General features: G+C 32.8%; 1 protein-coding gene across 6 annotated transcripts in view; it reads right to left on the reverse strand.

Moving 5' to 3' along the window:
• Window positions 1–22412, reverse strand: part of AGTPBP1 (ATP/GTP binding carboxypeptidase 1) — a 175934-nt gene that overhangs the window by 98061 nt on the left and 55461 nt on the right. For 5 of the 6 annotated variants that reach the window (XM_039475080.2, XM_039475079.2, XM_039475078.2 and 2 more), the window contains 6 exons: window positions 21117–21184; window positions 18858–18921; window positions 17972–18118; window positions 13891–14022; window positions 12079–12172; window positions 3035–3072 (listed from right to left, as the gene is read on the reverse strand). In XM_039475080.2, the coding sequence (XP_039331014.1) occupies window positions 3035–3072; window positions 12079–12172; window positions 13891–14022; window positions 17972–18118; window positions 18858–18921; window positions 21117–21184 (543 nt within the window). Of the gene's footprint in view, window positions 1–3034; window positions 3073–12078; window positions 12173–13713; window positions 13787–13890; window positions 14023–17971; window positions 18119–18857; window positions 18922–21116; window positions 21185–22412 lie in introns of those variants that run through there. The other variant, XM_074395490.1, reaches the window with a different exon arrangement.

Genomic DNA, 22412 nt, shown 5'->3' on the forward strand with positions numbered 1-22412 from the left:
ACAGTGCTAATTTTAAAATACTTATATAACTTTTTTAGTAAATGAAATGTAAGGAGCATTACATGATTAGAAAATAGTGCTTTCTGGCTTTCTAGTCATTCAATTTTTATTGTAATAGCAACTACACTAAAGCTTTTTGTAAATACTCAAGTTTATGGAGTAGAATTAACAAATAAATCCACATTTGCCTTAATTTTATTATTTTATTTGTATTTAAAATTATTAACCACAGGATGCATTTCACTAAGATAGTGGCAAGGCAATAATTTCAGAGCAATATACCAAGTCACCCAATGCTACTCTGCTGGGTTAATTATATAAGGAGCACAAGATAATGTTCAACATCCATCTGAGGTTGCTTAATTAAAGAAAATATTAGTGTCTTCTTAATCTCAAATTTACCTACAAAATAACCACTAGGTTCAAAGTATGGACACTAAGATAATGCAATAGTAAGGCTCCACTGATTTTAGTTGCCTGAATTACTACAGTTTCGAAATATACTAATACAAACCTAAAACATAAACTTATTAATTTATGAGATAAACTTATTAATTCCCTTTCAGAACTATGTTCTGACATTAGACAGGCAGAAGACACTAGAGCTAGGGAAAAGACTTCTTAGGTGAAGGCTTTAAACCCTCTATTATGTCTAGAATAGCTAGTATGCTAAGGCTGTGGCTATTTACAAAATCACTTTCATTGTTTTGACCAAGTAAAGCTTCATACATTTTAAATGAATACACACTTTGTTTACACCAGTTGGAAGTCAGCCTTTAGTTTACTAGCTGTGAATGTGATTTTGTTAAAAGCCATTAGGATCACTGTAATTCCTATTACAAACCTTGTGTGTTTCCACCACAACTCCCAATAGCCTAAACGGTATTTATGGGAAATATTAAAATTCTTTATGAAAGATCAAGTGCGAAACTTGCCCATAATTCAAACACAGGTGCTGAGTGTCCCTTAAAGGAAGTCAATGAAGCTACATGCAACCGGCACTGAGCACAAATAAAATATTAGAAAAGGGAACGTTATTCATGTATTCAGGATACCAAACTTCCAATTAGCCTATGTCTCTTCTTCCCTCTAAAGTCTAATTTATCCTTTTAAAGAAAATGATTGCTCCTCCCCCTGAAGCCAAAAACATTTTGAAAAATAAATGAGAATGCTCCAAAATGCCATGATTTGTTTAAAAATATGCAGTGTGCCACTAAATATTATTTTGCATTATTCAATTTTCATCCTATTTAGTGCCGTGTCATCTGAAAATATATTAAATATAAACTGAAGTCATTCTCCTTTCAGTTACTATTTTTTTATTCTGATGGAATAAACAGATACGTTTGCCTCACCACACTTTTTGAAAAAGAAGAGAGGGAATAAAAAGGAGACTACTACTAAAAACTGAAAATGCTAAATTACAGTCACCATGTATTAATTGATTTCTATAAAATACTTGAAACTTATGAGTTTTAGCTTTTACTAGCTTAGAATTAATGACTTTGCCATCAGTGATCCTGAAAATTAGTAAGCTTTAATAAAAGTTTAGTTTTAATAGCTATTCTAATCTACTCCAAATCAAAAGTATGTGCCCATATTAAGAATTAATCGTTTTACAGTTTGAACCACAAAGTCAGGACCCATCAAAGCAAGGCCAAAAATATCTTCTGAAATTAATCCACATATTGTGATCTTGGTCTAAAGCTTACCACATCATAAATGAAAATAAAGCTACACAACTAATCTGAGTGTCATATACTTTGTTTGAAAAATAAAATTGTCAAATGAGAATTCTATTATTTGGTACTAATACCTAAGGTGATTTTTTTTAATTTTATAAATCATTACCAAATATTAGATTTTCAATCAATTCATTATTTGCTATAATTTTTAAAAAATAAGAATTCTAGTAATTCAAATATAAGGGTAAGTTTGTCTTACCCCTAACAGACAGTTATTGATGAGCTGTCTGTTACTTATGTCTCCCTTGTGGAGGGTGGGGTTGGGTGGGGACATATAAAAGCCACCAGCCAACACAGATTGTTAAGACCAAATGTTATTGTGATTAAACAAAATGTTAATTTGATCAACTGATCAACCCCTGAAGTGCCATTCAAAAAATATTTAAGGCCGGGAGTGGTGGCTCACGCCTGTGATCCCAGCACTTTGGGAGGCCAAGGCGGGTGGATCACAAGGTCAAGAGATCGAGATCATCCTGGTCAACATGGTGAAACCCCGTCTCTACTCAAAATACAAAAGATTAGCTGGGCATGGTGGCACGTGCCTGTAATCCCAGCTACTCGGGAGGCTGAGGCAGGAGAATTGCCTGAACCCAGGAGGCGGAGGTTGCGGTGAGCCGAGATCGCGCCATTGCACTCCAGCCTGGGTAATAAGAGTGAAACTCTGTCTCAAAAAAAAAAAAAATTTAAAATGAAGATACTAAGTATATTGGAGAGAAAATATATATATAAGTACAGACGATTACTCTCCAAAAGCATAAGACATATCTACTTCAATGCTTCAAGTCTGATAAGGAAAACAATGCTTTATTTTATAAATGAATTAGACTGTAAATTTATATTAAGTCACATTTTCTGAAAGTTATATAAACTCACATTTAAGGTAGAAACAAAATTTGTAGGGTTCTAAGTTATTCATAAAATCAGAGATAGTTGTTAAAGATATTTCTTATAGTAAAAGTTCAGTACATTTAGCTTCACTTTCAAAAAATGATACATATTTTCCTCTACTAATGGATCTTTATGTTTATCTAAATTACTTAGAAATAGGCAATCAGTGTGCTTGACTAAATCATATAAATGTACTAAATATATTATAGCTCAATAAACATAATATGGCATTAGTTATGATGCACATCAACAATACTATAAGGAAAAGTCCCTTTTGACATTAGAATATTATAAACCAGCTTTATAACTATAGTCTAAATCTACATTTCTAGATTCTTTAACATAGTAAATAGAATTCTCAGAAAAATAGTATCTAGTATTTCTAGTATTTAAAAACTTACTTGATTTTAGCAATGCAGCAAGAGTGTCTAAAGCAACCCTGTCAACACAACAAGAAAACACAAACAACAACAAAACTAGTAAAATTAATCTACAATAGTAAATTCATACAATCTTTTTCAATAAGTCATTATTCTATTATCTATTCCAAAGTTTATTCTTAATTACACTTGGTATTTATCTGTCTGCATCTCTCTCTTCAGCTTAAAATTGGATATGAAAAAGACTGAAATATCAATAGATGTGAACAAAAAAATATTTTGAGAGAGAAAAAGAAGGAAATTAACAATGTCTAATAAGTTTTTGTCAAAAGTTAGATAAATGGACCCATTCCATCAGCCTCTGTATCTGACCTGAGAGTTAACAAAGGAAACCACACTATTAAGAATCATATGCCCTGAATTGCAAAGGAATTAAAAACAAATTTTAACACAAATTCATAACTACAAAATTCTATAGATATTGTCACTTTCTGACTTCAAAGTATATCCATTCTATCAAGCTATATCTCCTCCTATTTAAGACCATAACAAAGGTAAAATATTTTAGAACTTGAAGGTTGGGGAGAAGTATGACCCCTTAACGTTTTTCAGCTATGATGCACCAAGATGAATAAGAAGCCTAACTAATATCTCAAAAACTGTTAGTGTCCCTTAGAAGACAAAGAAATCACCCCCAAAATTGAAAGCATTTAAATTGTATTTGAACATAAATAGTCACACACAGTGAAATCGACTGCCATTAATCAGCTATAAAAATACACATAATATCACCATGGAAAACCTATAATTCAAATAGTTTATTTTTAATCAGTTACTGAGAAAATGGCACCTAATTTCAATAATTTTTAAAATGTAAGACACATATTATGGTACCTCTTGGTAATACATCAACAATTACAATTAATTTGCATGAAAACTGTGTATATTATGAAGCAATCATTTCACTCACCATTAAGCATTTGTTGAATGCCTACTTGATAACCACAGTAGCAAGTTCTTCACGGGTACAAAATTAGAAAACAAACTTATCTCTTCCACAGATAATTTTACAATCTACATAATGTAATAAAAGAGTATACCTAAGAAAAAACTGCTCAAGAAATTAAAAACAAAAATGAGGCAATAAAGTAAGTTGCATACAGCAGCAGTAAAAGAGAAGCAGCATGACTAGCTGTAGGTAAAGAAGAGCATAATAGATTACAAGACTTAAGATGGGTAAGTAAAGTTCATAGCAAAATCTGAAACAAAAATCCAGGACGAGGCACAGGGTAAGTGCTCTACAAATGCCCACTAAGAGGAAGTTCTTAATAGCTACATTTTGGTTTTTGACAAAAATAAAGCAACCATGTAAATCTTCATAACATTTGTAAAATAATAATTATGAAGTATTTTTTATATTATAAATTCATACCTGTAACCTCCTCAAAACAATATGAAGTGTTGGTATGGTGAGATAAAATTAAACAAACATAAAATTTTGTATTAAATTTTCATTGCATTGAATTATCAGTAAGAAACTTTCCATACTTTTACACTTAAGCAATAAAATGTACAGGAGAATATAAAACTATCAAAATAATGATGGCTTCTCAATTGGTCAAAATTAAACACAAAACTAAATGAAATTCCATATGAGACTACAATTTATAAAAACTAAAACGGAAAAGAAAACTGCTTCAGCAAGACCTAACAAATGCCAGACACTGTTACAGGTGCTTTTTATATAAATAAATAAATATATATATATATATATATATATATATATATATATATATATATATTTTCAATTTTGTTCCACAGAACTGAAATATAACATGCCTAGGGCCACATAAAATCTCAACGCAACAGAATGAATAATATAATTCTCCTGTTGAGAAAGGAAATTATGAAATTAGAAATGTCAGTCTCCCTTTGAGAAGGCTATCTGAACCTTCACTTCCAGACAAGATGGGAGTAACAGAAACTGGATATACCCTCTCATTTGATATAATTTTTTTAATGGACAAATGGGACTGTTTAAGATACTGAATATCAATCAATGAAAGACAGCGATCCACAGAAATGGCAAAAATGAGATGGGCCCTATAATTGCTCCAGCATACTACACTTTGAGAAAGCAACCAAGCCACAGCAGAGGGAAATCAAACATAGTAGAGTCTGGCAGATCCCCAAGCTGAGCACACAAAGTCCCTGACTGAGGACATGGAGAGTCCAGGGAGACCAAGTCAGTTAGAGTTCACAACACAGAATACCAGAAAATGAAAGCTGTACAGAAAGAGTGGCTCAGGGATTTTCAGAGAGTTGTGTTTGAATATTCAGCAAAGTAGTGATCAGCACATGTGTGTGAAGTAACTACCAAGGCCGGGGAAAAGCCATCCAAAAGGACTGAAGAACCACATCTAGTATTCACACAGGGCTGAGAAGAGTGCCTGCTCCCACCAATCACACCAGAAATCCGTAATTAATGGGGTAGAGTGCGCAGAAGGCTTCTGCCTCCCAGTAGCAGGGAATAATCAGTCCTAAACAGTGCTCTGATCCCATCAAACAAATCTGAAAAGACAGATCAGACTAATTCCGACAAACTTAACCATATCCCAGAACAAATCTCAAGAATATTTACAGAAATATAAAAATATCCAGCACTCAACAAGGTGAAACTCACAATGACTGGCACTCAATCAAAAATATCAGTCATGCAAAAAGCAGGGAAAAAAGACCCATAATGATGAAAAAAAAAAAAAAACAATTAAAACAGATGTAGACCTCACATAAACATTAGAAAACATTAAAATACTTATAATAGTACTCCGTGTGTTCAAGTAGAGAAAAGATCTAACATATTATAGAAAGACAGTGTTTTTGAAAAGCTACCAATTGATCTAGCCATTTCACTCCTAGATATCTACTCAGCAGAAATAAAAAATATATGACCATAAAAAGTCTGTGAATGTTTATATATCCAAATAAACATTCACAGCAGCTTTATTTGTAACAGCCAAAAACGAAAAACAATCCAAATGTCCGCTAATAGGTGAATGGATAAACAAATTACAATACAGCCATATAACTGTGACTGTTACTCAGCAATTCAAAGAATTAAATTTTTGATACATTAAACATAAGCGAATTTATAATCACAATACATGGAAGAAGCTAGATCCAACCCCCCACAAAAAAAGATTACACACACTATGATTCCATTTATATAAAATTCCTGATCATGTAACCAAACCTACAGAAATAGGAGGCATAGCCATAACAGGGCCAAATGGGAGAGGCAAGAAAAGAATTACCAAGGACACAGTAAAGCCTCTGGGGGTGATAGAGATGTTAGCTTGATGCAGTGATAGTTTCATAGATTTAGCCATATATCATGGATCACATTATGATTTTCTTTTTTTTTTTTTTTTTTTTCTTTTGAGACGGAGTTTCGCTCTTGTTACCCAGGCTGGAGTGCAATGGCGCGATCTCCGCTCACCGCGATCTCGGCTCACCGCAACCTCCGCCTCCTGGGTTCAGGCAATTCTCCTGCCTCAGCCTCCTGAGTAGCTGGGATTACAGGCACGCGCCACCATGCCCAGCTAATGTTTTGTATTTTGAGTAGAGATGGGGTTTCACCATGTTGACCAGGATGGTCTCAATCTCTTGACCTTGTGATCCACCCACCTCGGCCTCCCAAAGTGCTGGGATTACAGGCTTGAGCCAGTACGCCCCACCCACATTATGATTTTCATGGGCTCTAGACACTTCTTCGCCTTCAATGGGCCCCTCCCTCCAAAAAGTATTTAAAATTCATATAGCATTTTACAACTGTGTTGGTATAAAGATGAATGCACTAAATATCATAGATTAAAACATTTTCTTCAGCCTAAAAGTTCATTTTTATATGATTTTTAAAGAAATTAAAACATTTTTATGGGACCCTAGAAGTACTGTGAGTCCTTGGCACTGTGCCTACCAAGCCTAAAGGCTTTTAGCCCAGCCTATGTCCATTTTCATCAAATGGTACACTTTGGATATATATAACTTACCGTGTAAAATATATCTCAGAAATGTATTTCAAAAAACAGAAGTCAATCTAATATAAGAGAAACTAAGTAAACCCTACTTCCTGTGGTTACTCTGTTTAATTTCCACAGGTTATAAATCCCTTCTATTTAAAAAGTGATTTAAAAGCTGAGACAAAATACTTACTTCCCAAGGCACTAAACAATCTGCTAATTTAATCATGTTAGGAAGATCTCAAGACTCACTGCATTACATGTATTATCTACCATAAGTAGCAGATTCCACTTGCCATTCAATGTAATGTGTTTCTTACCATTACTAAAGAGGCTTCTTTGTCAACTTTTATTAGAGACTACCATGAGCCATCAAAACATTAACTTCTATGTATGTAGATAGAAGTCAATTTTTGTGAGACTATGCAAACTATGCAAAGTGAAGAAACAGCTAACAGAACACAATGAATGAAAGATCACAAACTGTGCTTACTGCTAAGTACATGCAGTTAATCACTGTTATGGGTTGAACTGTGTCCAAAAAGATATGTTGAAGTCCCGACCCCCACGACCTCCAAATATGACCTTATTGGAAAACATGGTCATTGCAGATGTAACTAGTTAAGGCAAGGTCATACTGGAGTAGGTGGGCCCTTAATACAACAGACTGGTGTCATCATAAGAAGAGAGAAGACTATGTGAAGACAGACACAAAAGGAGAGAGTGCCATATGATGAGGGAGGCAAAAACTGAAATGCTACAGCTGCAATCCTAGGAACACCAAAGACTGCCAACAAACCCCCAGAAGCTAGGAAGAGCAAGGAAGGATGCGCCCTTACAGGTTTCAGAGGGAGCACAGCCCTGCTGACAAGTTGATTTTGGACTTCTAGCATCTGGAACTATAAAACAATAAATTTCTATTGTTTTGAGTCACCCAGTAACTTGTGGTACTTTGTTATGACAGCCCTAGAAAACTAATACAATAATTTAAATGCAATCATTTACAATGAACTCATAAGATTTTCCTTTCTACAGATGATTCTTTATTCAAAATTGTAAAAATCTTAGAGTACTTTCAGAAACTCTTCCTCCCTACTGGCAGTTGTTTACAACTGTTTAAATAAAAATGCTCCTGACAGTTTCTAATCCTAAAATAGAACATTTTTTTTTTCTGTTGATGTTTATTTTTCAACAGTGTCAAGCTGGAATATGAACCCAGTTCTTTTGGATGCCAACGCCCATTGTCTTTGTTTCATATTTCCAGTAGATTAACAGATTACTCGTAAAGTTTGGTGTAAAGTCATCTGTACATAACTCTTAAATGACATTTAGTAAAAATGTACAGACTACTTTACACTAAACTTGGTAACTTGGTTATAATAGAGTATAAAGTACATCTTAAGTAGGAGATCATGGTCATTACATACAAAATAAATTATAAAAAAATACATTATATAAAAAATAAATTATTTTTAGAATTTTACCACAAAGAAATTTCTGAAGTTCTACAACACTTATAAACCAGAGTGAATTTATGTTACAAAAGAATTTTAAAATATTAGATGTATTGAAATGCATAGTTTGTATTATGTTAATTAAAATTTCTCAGTATAAATAATTTGTATTTCCAGCATTCATATTTCCACACAGAATACTGCAACCAACAATAATTCCAAAAGTAGTCTGTGGCTTAATTTAGGAGATGGGAAGGAAGAAAAGCTTAAGTCCCCAGACACTAATGAAGTTACATCTACTTTAAATTATAAGTCAATCCTTGTAATGACTTCCACACCTATGGGGAAACTCAAAAAGATACAGTTAAAATAACCTCCTGAGCTGCTTCCTTCTAGATAAACAGTTTTAAATCCAAAACCTAAAATTAAAAAGGAGAGGAAGCATAACCCTTCAAATAAAAACCTTCCTCAATCTTCTTCCCAGTTAATGTGGAACATTGTTTGAAGGGAGGAAGAAATACAACAGAAAGCTCTAGATGTCCGGGGTTTTAGTTAATTAGAGGGAGACCCTCAGATTACTAAAAATGGTAAGTGATAAAGATAAACAAAGTTTGATCAATGAATGGCTGGTTCTTTTTAGAGTAAAATGAAGTAAAAGATCAACTTTTCTTCTTAAAGTAGAAATAGAAAAATAATGGATAATTTATCTTTTCTCTGATGTTTTAGATCCATTGATTTCTATAAGGTTCTGGATATACCCCATGTGGTATATCATAAAGATCCTTTTGAAATGCTTCATTTCATTTCCCCTGGGAACATTTTACATTGGTAACTTGATTATACTAGAGTCTAAAGTACATCTTAAATAGGAGATCATGGCCATTACATAATAAATAAATTATAAAATACCATACCCATTAAGGGGAGAAACCATTTATAAATGAAAGCATAAAGAATGTACTTTTGGTATTAGCTAGGAATCATTCACACCCACATTACTACCTTGCTTATTTAAACTGTATTACATTAATACAGGCATTGTGCTAATTATAGGAATCATTTCAATACAGACAGGAAACTAGAGCATAATAGATTAAGTAACTTACTTGTATCCTAGGGCCAGTAAATGACAGAGCTAATGTGCAAATCCAGGTCTGTCTGACTGCAGGGCCCACTCTAAATCACCATAAGACACCGATTCTGTGTTACTGATTGTGATACAAGTATTTTGTTTGCTTTGTTACATTTCATCAGATACTCTAGGATTATGTATAATTCTTACACAGGTAACTATGTTGTCATCCTACCAAATAATATTTAATAAGTAATTATATGTGCAAGTAAGCTCCCAAAATATTTTAAAATATTTGGCCCTTATTAAGAAAGGGTGAAGACACTAGAAATGTCCTGAACCCTATTTGTTTAAGAGTAAAATTTAATCAAATAGTTTATGTGACAAGTTCTTCATTACAAAAGATTCACAGCTAATAAACACAGGAAAAAAAAATAAGAAAATTAGATGTTATTATTTTCCAATCCCTAATGAAATAACAGATATAGGCAATGTCATGAATGACTGCTAAATCACTAAGTGAAAAGTGGATGGGGACATTTATAATGGATGGATCACCTCAACTCAATGAGCTTAAGTGACACAAAACGAAGTCCCCAGCTCCGCCTATGAAATATTTTTGACCAAACAAACAAACAAACAAACAAACAAAATGGCAAAATCTAATCAAACCACAGTTTTATCAGTCTACAGAAAATGTAAGGAATATACTCATATGTTAAATAACTCCAGGCTACAGTCATTGTAATCTAGAGTGCAGAACATTTTAAAAAAGACCTATCAAAAACAAAACAAAACCAAAGAACAGGGAGACTTTTGATTTTAAAAGATTATGAGACATATCAATCAAATACAATGTATAAAATTAATTTAAACCCTGAAAAACCAAGCCAACTGTTAAAAAAAAAAAAGGTATTTCTTAGATATTCAGAAAATATCAGATATTAAGGAATTACCATTAATATTGTGGGGCACACAAAAGACAACTGTGGTAACACCAAAGGAAAAAATGATCTGTAATTGATAGGGATCATATTAAAGAATTTACAGATCAAATATAATCGCTGATATTTGCTTTAAAATATTCTAGGAAAAAATAAAAACAGAAAAACAAGAAGAAAATGACAGATTTTTTTTATAGTAAAACTGAGTAACAGGTACATCAAGAGTTCATTATACTATTCTCTCTACCTTTGTCTAGGTATGGAAATGTCCTAAACACAATGAGGAATAATGTATGTATTTTGTTTGGATTCTTATTTAAACAAACCAACTAAAAACAGGCTATTTTGAGACAACTGGAGAAAACCAAACACAGACTAGATTTTAGATTATATTAAGAACATATCAAGAGGATGCGGTGGGAGGATCACTTGAGCCTAAGAATTTGAGGCTGTAGTGAGCCGTGATCATGCCACTGTATGACAGCCTGGGCAACAGAGTGAGACTCCATCTCAAAAAAAAAAAAAGAAATTAATAATTTTGTTGGCTATGATGGTAGAATTCTGGTTATTTTTTAAGTCCTTATTTAGTAGAATTATATACTGAGGTATTTAGAAAATAAATTATAATATTGGAAGAAAATAATCCTAGAGAAAATATCTAGAATCTGCTTACAGAAATACATACACATTTATATATTTTTAAATATATTTTATATTTTATATATTATTAAATATTTTATATATGTGTATATATATAATATATATTATATATATATATATACACATATATACACAAAACACAGCTGAGATTTCTTGAAAGTATCTCAGGAAAAACAAAAGTATGGAGTGGAAATAAATGAAACCAAAATGGTGGAATGTTCAGAATTGTTAAACACAGTAAGTTATTAATATTATTCTATATAATTAGTTCAATATAAACTCTATTTTATGTATGTTTTAAAAATTTCACACCAAAAAGTTTTTAAAGAATGACCTCTAAAATGACTTAATACCAAATAACAAGACATGGCTTTCATTTTCTGAGGTTGAAAGGCCTAAGAATGAATAAAAATACACACACACACACACACACACACACACACACACACACACACATATATATATACACACACACATCTAAGGATGAGGGAAAAAGAATGATGTGATTTTTGACAAAATAGAAGTATATCAATTTAAGATTGTTCAGGTATTCCTAAGAAGGAAGGAGCCATTACAAGATTGTAAAATTGAGTGGGGAATATAGTAGGCACTCAATAAATGTTTCTGAATAAATATAGATAATCTTTTTTCTTTTTACAGTATCTAGAAATGCTCATTCTAAGTTACTATAAACATTACATTCAATGAATTTAAAACTGTCTAATTTTGATATATTTGTGAAGATTAAATTTTAAACTAAAGAAAATCTTTATCATGATAAAATCATTATTTAAGAAGAAATGAAATAACCCTGAATATAATTTAATTCAACCTGCTCTTTGTACATTTCAAGATAATGAGGCCCAGAGTAACAAAAGCTATACCTATGTTTATATTCAAAACATTTACTCACTTTATCAGACTGGAATTCTTCTTACTAAATGGTCCAATGATTTTAAACATCAGTTCCACAACTCCATTTTTCCCTAAGGATACTGAATTCACAGCTGAGAAGGGGCGAAAAAGATGCTAAATTATTTTTAATTCTCAACAAATATTACTAAATATATTATAGAAACAGGCACAGAAGCATGTGCCTGTAGTCCCAGCTGCTTGAGAGGCTGAAGTGGGAGAATTACTTGAGGCCAGGAGTTCAAGGCCAGCCTGGGATGTACAGCAAGACCCTGTCTCTAAAAGAAAGTTGTTTAATAAAAAATTTTAAAATTATAGATAAGCATTTGCTAGACTTCTATTGGTTAATCCAATAAAATGCCACCAAAAATGTAGTTCCTAATGTTTTGTAGGATGATCTTAATTTTCTCTGTATCTGTTTATTACTCCATTATCCCTTCTAATTTCATGTCTATACTGTATTCCTTTTACCTTGATTGGCGTACTTGGTTGTTTAGCTTTTTTATTTTTACATTTGGGAGTTTTTGCTGCTTTGTTGTTTTTGAAACAGGGTCTTGCTGTGCTGTCCAAGCTGGAGTGCAGTGGTGCAGTCATGACTCACTGGAGCCTCGACCTCCTGGGCTCAAGAGATCCTCCAGTCTTAGCCTCCTGAGTAGCTGAAACTGCAGGCACACATCACCACAAACACCCAATTTTTTCCATTTTTTATAGAAATGGCATCTCACTATGCTGCCCAGAGTAGTTGCAAACTCCTGGCCTCAAGCAGTCCTTCAGCCTAGCCTCCAAAGTGCTGGGATTACAAGCATGTGCTATTGTACCAGCCTATTTATAACCCAATACAGATTTATCTTTTAAATTACCTGCTTTTCTATTTTCTAATGCATATTTTTCATTTTCCCTTTACTATTTCATTTCCTGACTTTCCTGGTGTGTACTTCTCTATTCTTAACCTCTTTGGTTAGATATCTAATTCATTCATTTCCTTATTTTTTTTAAATTACATGTTATTTAAGTGTTCTAAGCTGTTTTCCTCAGAGCACACCTTGAGCCATATTTTCAAGGTATTGATATGTAACACAGAGACATATACATAAGCTTACATATGTTTACATATTACATATATGTATATATACAATATACATACATATCTAGTACTCTATAATTATTTTGCAATGATATTCTGCAATAACATATATTCTGCAATTCAATCTTAGGTTCTTCCATTAACCACTTCAATTCCACAATCAGAGAATAGAAAGAAAATCCATACCTCACGGTGTGGATTCTCATATAGTGAGAGTGTGTGTTTTTGGAGACATTTTATCCGAGTCTCTTTCTCTGTGATCCCTCTTCTCTCTAGCTTTCTCAAAGGCTCCCATACTACTTATTTTCAGTTCTGCTACTTCCCTATTGATTGCTGAAGGGAATTAGCTCCACGTGACTACACTACTGCATCCCTTCCTTCTCAGCTTTCCTCTCACCTGTGAAAGTCTAAAGAGGCACAGGAGTTTTTCCAGCTGCCAATATCCTGATATTCCTCCACATCTTTTCCACAGGCTGCCTACCCATCCTCCTCACTCCTATCCTTTATAAATTGAGGAAATTAGTAAAAATGTTCAAGGTTTCATCAACTTACCTTCTTACCCCATATCACTTTTGTTGTGGTTGAAGTCAAGAGTTAAAATGAGCCATATTAAATCTTCTCTTTCCTTTTTCACAAATTTCAGAGGTTTACAGAATTAGAATACTTTAAAATTCTCATTTTGGGTAACTTTACAACATTGGGTTAACTAAAAGCCACACAAATACTCACAGTTGGCAGAATATACTCGTAGAAGCTGAAGGCAAGGTAGAACCAAGCGATGATTCTGTAAATTCTGCTTGACCAAATTCAGGGTTATATTCAGAGCCCCATTAATTCTAGCTTTTACGCCAAATTTTTTATCTGTTTAAAAAAAAAAAGACAATTTATTCACATGTAACTTTTTTTTTTCCTTTTTTTTTTTTTTTTTTTTGAGACAGAGTCTTGCTCTGTCATACAGGCTGCAGTGCAGTGGCACCATCTCAGTTGACTGCAAACTCCACCTCCCATGTGCATTTTAAATAAATAGGTCAAGTGATTCTCCTGCCTCTGCCTCCCATGCACATTTTAAATAAATAGCTGGGATTACAGGCATCCGCCATCATGCCTGGCTAATTTTTGGATTTTTATTAGAGACAGGCTTTCACCATGTTGGCCAAGCTGCTCTCAAACTCCTGACCTCAAGTGATCCACCCACCTCAGCCTCCCAAAGTGCTGAGATTACAAGTGTGAGCCACCATGCCTGGCCCACATGATGTAAGTTCTGAATGAAACAATCATATTATAAATCGGTAATATAAATTTTAAATTTATATTATGAATTAATATTAGGAAGTATAAAGTTGGTCTGAAAAGAGTAAAATTATAATCCTTTTTTGTATGGTTTTTAAAATAAAATATCCTTTTATTTTAAAACATTACTTGAAAGAACATACTAAGAAACAGACAGGGGGATAGGGCAGGAGGATGGAGGCCAGAGTAGCCCAACACTAAGACTGTCGTTTAAAAAAAAAAACTAAACTGCTCCACTACACGTTCAACGCACTTCCCAGGAACACCATCACAGAGTTAAGAGGAATAAAATCTAAATGTCCATTACAATAGTACTTACTTAATATGAACCATATTCTTTCCTGACTTGTAAAAAAATTAATTTTAAAAATGAACAGCTTAGGTAGAAAATAATCTGGCAAATATTACCAATAAATTTCTAAAGGGGAATAATTTTTAACATAGAAAGGGAAGAAAAGATGTTCTTGATTTTCATCCTCATAAAGAGATTTAAAAAGTAAAAAAAAAAATTTAAATAAGAACTTAAGAATGTTAAGATTAATATTAGACACTGGAGATACAAAAGGTAGCAGGGTGGGTTAGGGGTGAAGGCTGAAAAATTACCCGTTAGGTACAATGTTCAATACTCAGTTTATGGGTACATTAAATGCCCAGACTTCACCACTATACAATACATGCCTGTAAGAAATCTGTACTTGTACTCCTTTGCTACATAAAAATTAAAACGAATTTTTAAAAAGACTTAAAGTAAACAGGACAGGCAAACAGAGAAAAGAATTCAATATTCCTGAAGGAAAATTATTTTACCTCACTAGAAAAATTAAAAGGATAGAAAACCACTGAAGAAATTACCATGTAATGTCCTTGAATGACATAAAAATGGGAAACTAGGACAAACGGTAAAGGAAATAGCCCAAATTTAAAAGAATATACAAAGCAAAATAAAGATGACCTAAAACTTAACAGGTGTATTAAAGATTGAGAAATATTTTAAAAATCAATATCTTAATTTCATGAAAAGTAGAAAACTTAAAATTATTTAAATTTTTCAACGTTTACCCCCTACCCACCCTGCCACCTTCTATATCTCCAATGTCTACTACAAACCTTAACTAATTAGAAAAGGAAGTATAACAATATTCATCAATAAATAAGGGGGGGGGGGTAAAAAACGAATTTTCTGCCAAATTATGATTTTCTCGTTTTTTCATTTTCCACAAAAATCTCAAAAGAAAGCTTAAAATCTTAAATACAAGATATAAAGAAATTAAGAGACAGTTAACATATTCCTTAAATAAATCAAATACATGCTTAAGTCTTAAGGCTCCTAATACACCTGGTAAATTAAAGTCACCTCAGAGTTCCTTTCTTTAAAACACAACCTATAAAAACTACTAGTTAATTACTTATTCAAAACATAAAGCTATGCGAGAAATACCTACATTAATAAATACACAAACTATGTACACATACATCCTCATTTTTTCCAATCTGCATTTTAGCCAAACGCTCTAGTTTAAAAGTCATATGTATGCCACAGGCAAAGGCAAAACTCCTAAAACACAACTCTAACGACTTAGGGAACTACTTTAATCTTTGTGCAAGCAGACAACTGTAAACTGAACTTGAGTTCTAGTCAAAGGATGCCTTCTTTAGTTAACCTAACCTCAATCAGCTTCTTCCTTTATTTTAGATCCCATTTTCCTCAATTTGCATTTTTAAATATTTTATGTCTTACTGTTATAATAACTAGTCTCATAATTTTTCTATTTTTGTCTTAACTAAGATTGTAAGTTTCCTGAGCATTCACACTATGCAACACAAATATCACTATTAACGAAAGCAATGACATATTTTACCTACATGTTCTTTAAAATATTCCCATCCATACTTCTTTCTTCTAGCCGGAACAATATCCATATTGTATGTATGCTTTACAAACACACTTGAGCGACATACACATACCCCAAGATACACTTGTGACCCAAAATTTTTCTTTTTTCTACCAAATGCAGTAGAATTCCTCGTAAATTTTGGATCCTCAGTTCTTGCAAGTCACTAGTTGACTATAATAAAAAAGCATTTCATTTCTAAGTCTAAGAAAAAGTTATAGCATTTTAGATTTTAAAAATTAAGCACTCTCCAGAAGAAAACATTAGAGAAATGCTTCCAGACATTGGTCTGCGCAAAAATTTACTTAGTAAGACCTTGAAAGCATAGGTAACCAAAGCAAAAACTGACAAATGTGATTACATCAAGCTAAAAAGCTTTAGAACAGCAAAGGAAACGATCAACAAAGTGAAGAGATAACCTACAGAATGGGAGAAAATGCAGACTATTCATCTGACAAGAGATTAATAACCAGAATATACAAGGAATTCAAATTAATCAACAGCTAAAAAAGAAAAGAATTAAATGGGCAAAAGATCCGAATAAATATTCTCAAAAGAAAACATATAAATGGGTAATGAGCATAGATAAAAATGCTCAACATTACTACCATTAGGGAAATGCAAATCAAAACCATAATGAGATATCATCTCATCCTAGTTAAAACAGCTGTTATCAAGAAGACAGAAAATAACAAATGCTGGTGAGGATGAGAGGCAAGGGGAACACTCATACACTGTTTGCAGTAATCTAAATTAGTACAGCCACTTTGCAAAACAGTATGGGAGTTCCCCAAAAAACTAAAAATAGAATTACCAGATGATCTAGTAATCCTACTGCTGGGTATATATCCAAACAAAAGGAAATCAGTATACTGAAGAATATCTGCATTCCCATGTTTCCTGCAGCGCTATTCACAACGGCCAAGATACGGAATCAACCTAGATGTCCTTCAATGAATGAATGCATAAAGAAAATGTGGTTTATCTACATAATGGAATATTATTCAACCATAAAAAAATAATGAAATCCTGTCATTTGCAGTAACATGGATGGAACTGGAGGACATTACGTTAACTGAATTAAGACAGGCAGAGAAAGATAAATATCAATGTTCTCTTTCATATGTGGAAGCTAAAACAATTGATCTCACAAAGGCAGTGAACAGAATAGTGATTTTCAGAGGCTGGCAAAGGTAATGGGGAGCAGGAGATGAAGAGGAGTTTGTTAATGGATACAAAATACATTTCAATAGAAGGAATAACATTTAGTGTTTGGTAATATAAGAGGGCAATAATAGCTTATAATAATTTATTATATATTTCAAATTGTATTATAATATTTCAAAATATGATATATTTCAAAAAACAGAAGACTTGGAATGATCCCAACACAAAGAAGTAATGAGTGTTTGAGGTGATGGATACCCTATGTACCCAGATTTGATCATTATACATTATACATTTGTATCAAAATATCACAAGTACCCCCATAAACATGTACAATTATTATGTATCCATAGAAATTTAAAATAAATAACATTTTTAAAAACTGAGTAGTTACAAGGTGAGAGAACCAATGTTACAAAATTAGTTCTAGATTGTATACTCATACAAATGAAATCCCTTACCTTTTGGTCCAATCTTTGCAAGAATAGAATGAATCTGTACCATTAACTCTTCATGTGGGGGAGATTCTTTACTGGCATTCATAAGTAACTGCAACAATATTTGTGAACCACCTTTGGTGACTAAAAAACTCACTCTTCGACCTCCACCTATAAATAAATAAAAAAATTTAAACAACCAATCCTCCCATATTAGGTATCACAACTTGTTAGCATTCAAGAAAGGCTTAAAAGTGATGACTTCCAAAATCTAACAAATATGGCTGGGTGCAGTGGCTCAGGCCTGTAATAACAGCACTTAGGGAGGCTGAGGCAGGCAGATCCACCTGAGGTCAGGAGTTCAAGACCAGCCTGGCCAACATGGTGAAACCCTGTCTCTACTAAAAATACAAAAGTTAGCCAGATGTGGTGGTGCACCTGTAATCCCAGCTACTTGGGAGTTTCAAGCAGGAGAATCTCTTGAATCCAGGAGGCAGAATTGGCAGTGAGCAGAGATCACACCACTGCACTCCAGCCTGGGCTACAAGAGCAAAACTCTGTCTCAATCAATCAATCAATCAATCAATCAATCAAATCAAACAAATACCATCAACATATTTTGTTTAATCTCACTTATTTAATTAGAAAATGGCACACAAAAGGTAAACACAAATAATGCTGAAATTCTAGGTTCAAGGCTGTGAAATACATGGCTATGGGGTTGTCTGAAAATACTTGAAAAGATAACAAAAACAAAGCAACAACAACAAAGTATGACATTTCAGTTTCTAAATTCCAATACTCTGCATAGCCTCTATAAGAGTATCAGAAAATTCCAAATAAAGTGAATATGATACATTGTTGATCACTGTTTAGAAAGAGAAATTAGACTGAAGAAACAAAAACTTACCAGCTGATACCAGCTCAACAAGAATGCTTAAGATATTAAGTGTAGTTTGAAGATCTTTAGTGTTCTGAAATAAATAGTTTATTTTATTAAAACATTGTAAACTTTTGATTCTCAAACTTTTGTATCCACTGGGAACTAGCCATATTTTATAAATGACCTTTCCAATTTCTCTAGGAACAAATGTATTCAGGTTTTCACTATTCTTTTATCATGTCAGTTTCTGTTTCCTTCTGCCTTTAAGAATTTTTATAAATTATTTTGAGTTATTACTTAATATCAACATTATTACAAGAATTAATTTGTCATTTGAATTCCTCATTTTTCTACCAAATAGATAATAAATGAATCAAAATGTAAACAGTACTACAATATATGTCTGGTGACTACTCAATCACCTAGCTGCCCTCTCAGAAGGCAATCACATTATCAATTTCTTGTGCATCCTGCCAAAGATAATATGCACACATAAAAGAAATTCATGTAAACATACATGTGCATACAGATTTATTTCTCCAAATGATATTGCCCTAAAGGCACTATTTTGCATGTTGATATTTTACATATCAGTAGATAAAGAGCTTCTTTATTCTTTTTGAAGGCTATAGGATATATTCCATTATATGGCTATATCATCGTTTATGTAACCAGTCACCTACCCATGAGATATTTAGGTTGCTTTTAATATCTTGCTTTTAAAAGTTTCCAATTTAACTAAGTATATATATTTACATGTAGTAAAGTACATCTGTATAAGTAAGGTAAATTCCTATAATTTCGAGGTCAAACAACATGGGTCTTTATTTTAATAGATATTATCAAATTACTCTCTATGAAATAATTTACACTTCCATCCGCAAATGCAGAAGAGTAACTATTTCTCCAAGTCTGGACAACCGATCTAATAAGTGAAAATGCTTAAACAATGTATTTCGGTTTTATTTATCTTATTAAGAGTAATGCTCAATCTCAAGTGACATCTGTGTTTCTTTTTCTGAGAACTGCCCATAGCCTTTACATGGTTTTTGAGGTTATTTTTTTTCCTTCCTAACTGAAGAAGTTCTTCACATGTCAAATAAATTATGTAAGCCAAAATACTTTTCCTCAGTTTTCCAAGTATCCATGGTGTTTTTCTCCACATCCTTTTGTTAATATAGTTGACTCTATCAATCTTTTATAGTTTCTATTTTCTTGTACTTAACAAGCCTTCTTTGTTATAAGATTATTTTAAAATTTCTCTCTCTTTCTCTAGTAATACAATTTCATTTTCCATGCTTAAATCTTTGCTTCGTATGAAATTTATTTGGGTATGGGATGCAGGAAGTCAGGATTCAATGTTATACTTTTCCAGATAGCATCCACTCTATTTCTCATTGATCTGAAATGCTACCTTTATTAAATAGTACTAAATTCCCATATGCATTTTATTTTTGGATTTTCTATTTTGTTATACTATAGTAGTAGTCTATCTTCTACTCCTGCATAATTTCCAACTATTTTCATTACTGAAGACTTCTAATGTTCTTTGATATTTAGTGGGGATGGTCCCTTCTCATGTATCTTCTTTCTCAGAAATGTGCTTTATATTTTGCTGATTCTATCTCCCCATTTGGACTTTAAAAACAAAACTGTTGGTAACTTTCATTGAGACTCTAAAGTAACAGATCAATCTAGGGAGAAATGACATCTTTATGATGCTAAGACTTCCTATGGAAGAACATGAACTAATCTCTTGTTCTTAACATTGCAACTGAACAAAATACAGAATCCTGACTCTGAATACATCCTGTTAGTGCACCCAAAACTTTTACACTGGCATAAAAATTCAGCTATCATCAATATAATATAGTTAACCAATATGTGTAGTAAAATCACAAATGTATATCAGCTGAAACAATAAATGATCATCTTCAACCATTTATTTTAAGCTGAAGATTTATTTCCAGCTAATGCTTTATTTTCTATTACCAACTAGAATGGCATGTTAGGATTATAATTTACAGTTATCACTATAATCACATAAGGGAAATATACTTCAAGTCACCTAATACATATTAGAATATTTATACTACCATTCCAAATAATATTTCAAAAAACATAAAACGAATTTCCATTCACTGGCTTTATCTCTAAAATAAAAATTGTTACATATATACATGTACGTGTATGTGTGTCTGTGGGTATTTATACACACACATAGGCTTTTTCTTCTTTGGTATTGCTTGGTATTAGTTACATAATAAAAGCATGTCACTGACTTACCTCTAATGTTGACAGCAGAATTTCCATTCCCGTAGAACCTTTGGCTGTCATTTCTCTCCTCGTTTTTTCTGAAAAGTAGAAAATAATTTTTTTCTAAAGTATAAATGTTAAAAGTATGCATAGTTTTGATGCATATAGCTAATATGGATTCAACTAGTCTCCACTGGTCCAGTAAACACTCTAACTTGGTTCGTAGATGTTCTTCCCTCTGATGTTGCTAATTCTACCCTATGAGATCTCAGTTAACATGACCTTCTTCACATTTCATCACATCAGTCATGAACTAGGTGATTCCCTATTCATCCATTTAAAGTCTTAAAATCAATAACACAGTACAGGTGCCAGAACTGGGGATAAGGTAGGAGTCTTACCTCATCTTCATGAGTAGAACTAGAAAACTATTCATCAAAATGAGTGAAAACAAAACCTACTACCATGTTCCTATGTCTTCATTACATTAATACTATTTCAAAATTCTGTATCACACACAAAAAAATAATCAAAACAAAGGAAAATCTACTTCTGAAACAATCTGGAGACCAGATCACCCAAATGATCATTTTCCTCTCCTTAGGATCAGTCTTTAAAAAATAGCATAAACTATTTCTATTAGGTGAAGGTTTCTAGAGCTTCTTCACAATTCTTCTCCTTTGATTAACAGGAGAATAAAAGTACATCCTAGGCCAACATTTAGAAAAACAACTAATATTTACGATTCCATGTGATTTACCTGTTATCTCATTTATAACTCACTTTAACCCTCTGGGGGAAAAAAACTAATCTTTTCCAGATCTAAAAATTTAAGTTCAGAAAGGAGAACAAGTCGCTGAGCATGTAAGTGAAAAGACCAGATGATCCACGTGTTTCTGAAGTCAAAACTTACAGTCTTCCAGCATTTAATGTACTTCTACAAGAGTCACAGGAATCATTCTTTTAGCAGGTCAAACCTGAATACTAATGCCAGAAATTCTTTTAATGACAGTGCCATTTATTTAACATTTTGAGATTTTAAAAATAGAATACAAGCCACTCTCAATACAGTACATATTCGACAATGAAATTCAAAGGACGGATACCCAGGTCTACGTTCCATGTGGAGATAGTGAAGGAAATTTGAGAGCAGAACAATAAGCAGTGAGGCCTGATTAAAGGAAAATATCAACACAGATGGGAGAAAAACAAACTCAGGCTAAGCCTTTAGAACATCATACTTTTGCTCTGAGCAAATCCTGTTCAACTTCATGAGTCTGACATCACTTGAAATTTAAGTTACTCTAAATCAGGAGTAAATAAAGA

This window comes from Saimiri boliviensis, chromosome 2, assembly GCF_048565385.1.
Source record: "Saimiri boliviensis isolate mSaiBol1 chromosome 2, mSaiBol1.pri, whole genome shotgun sequence".
NCBI lineage: Eukaryota > Metazoa > Chordata > Mammalia > Primates > Cebidae > Saimiri > Saimiri boliviensis.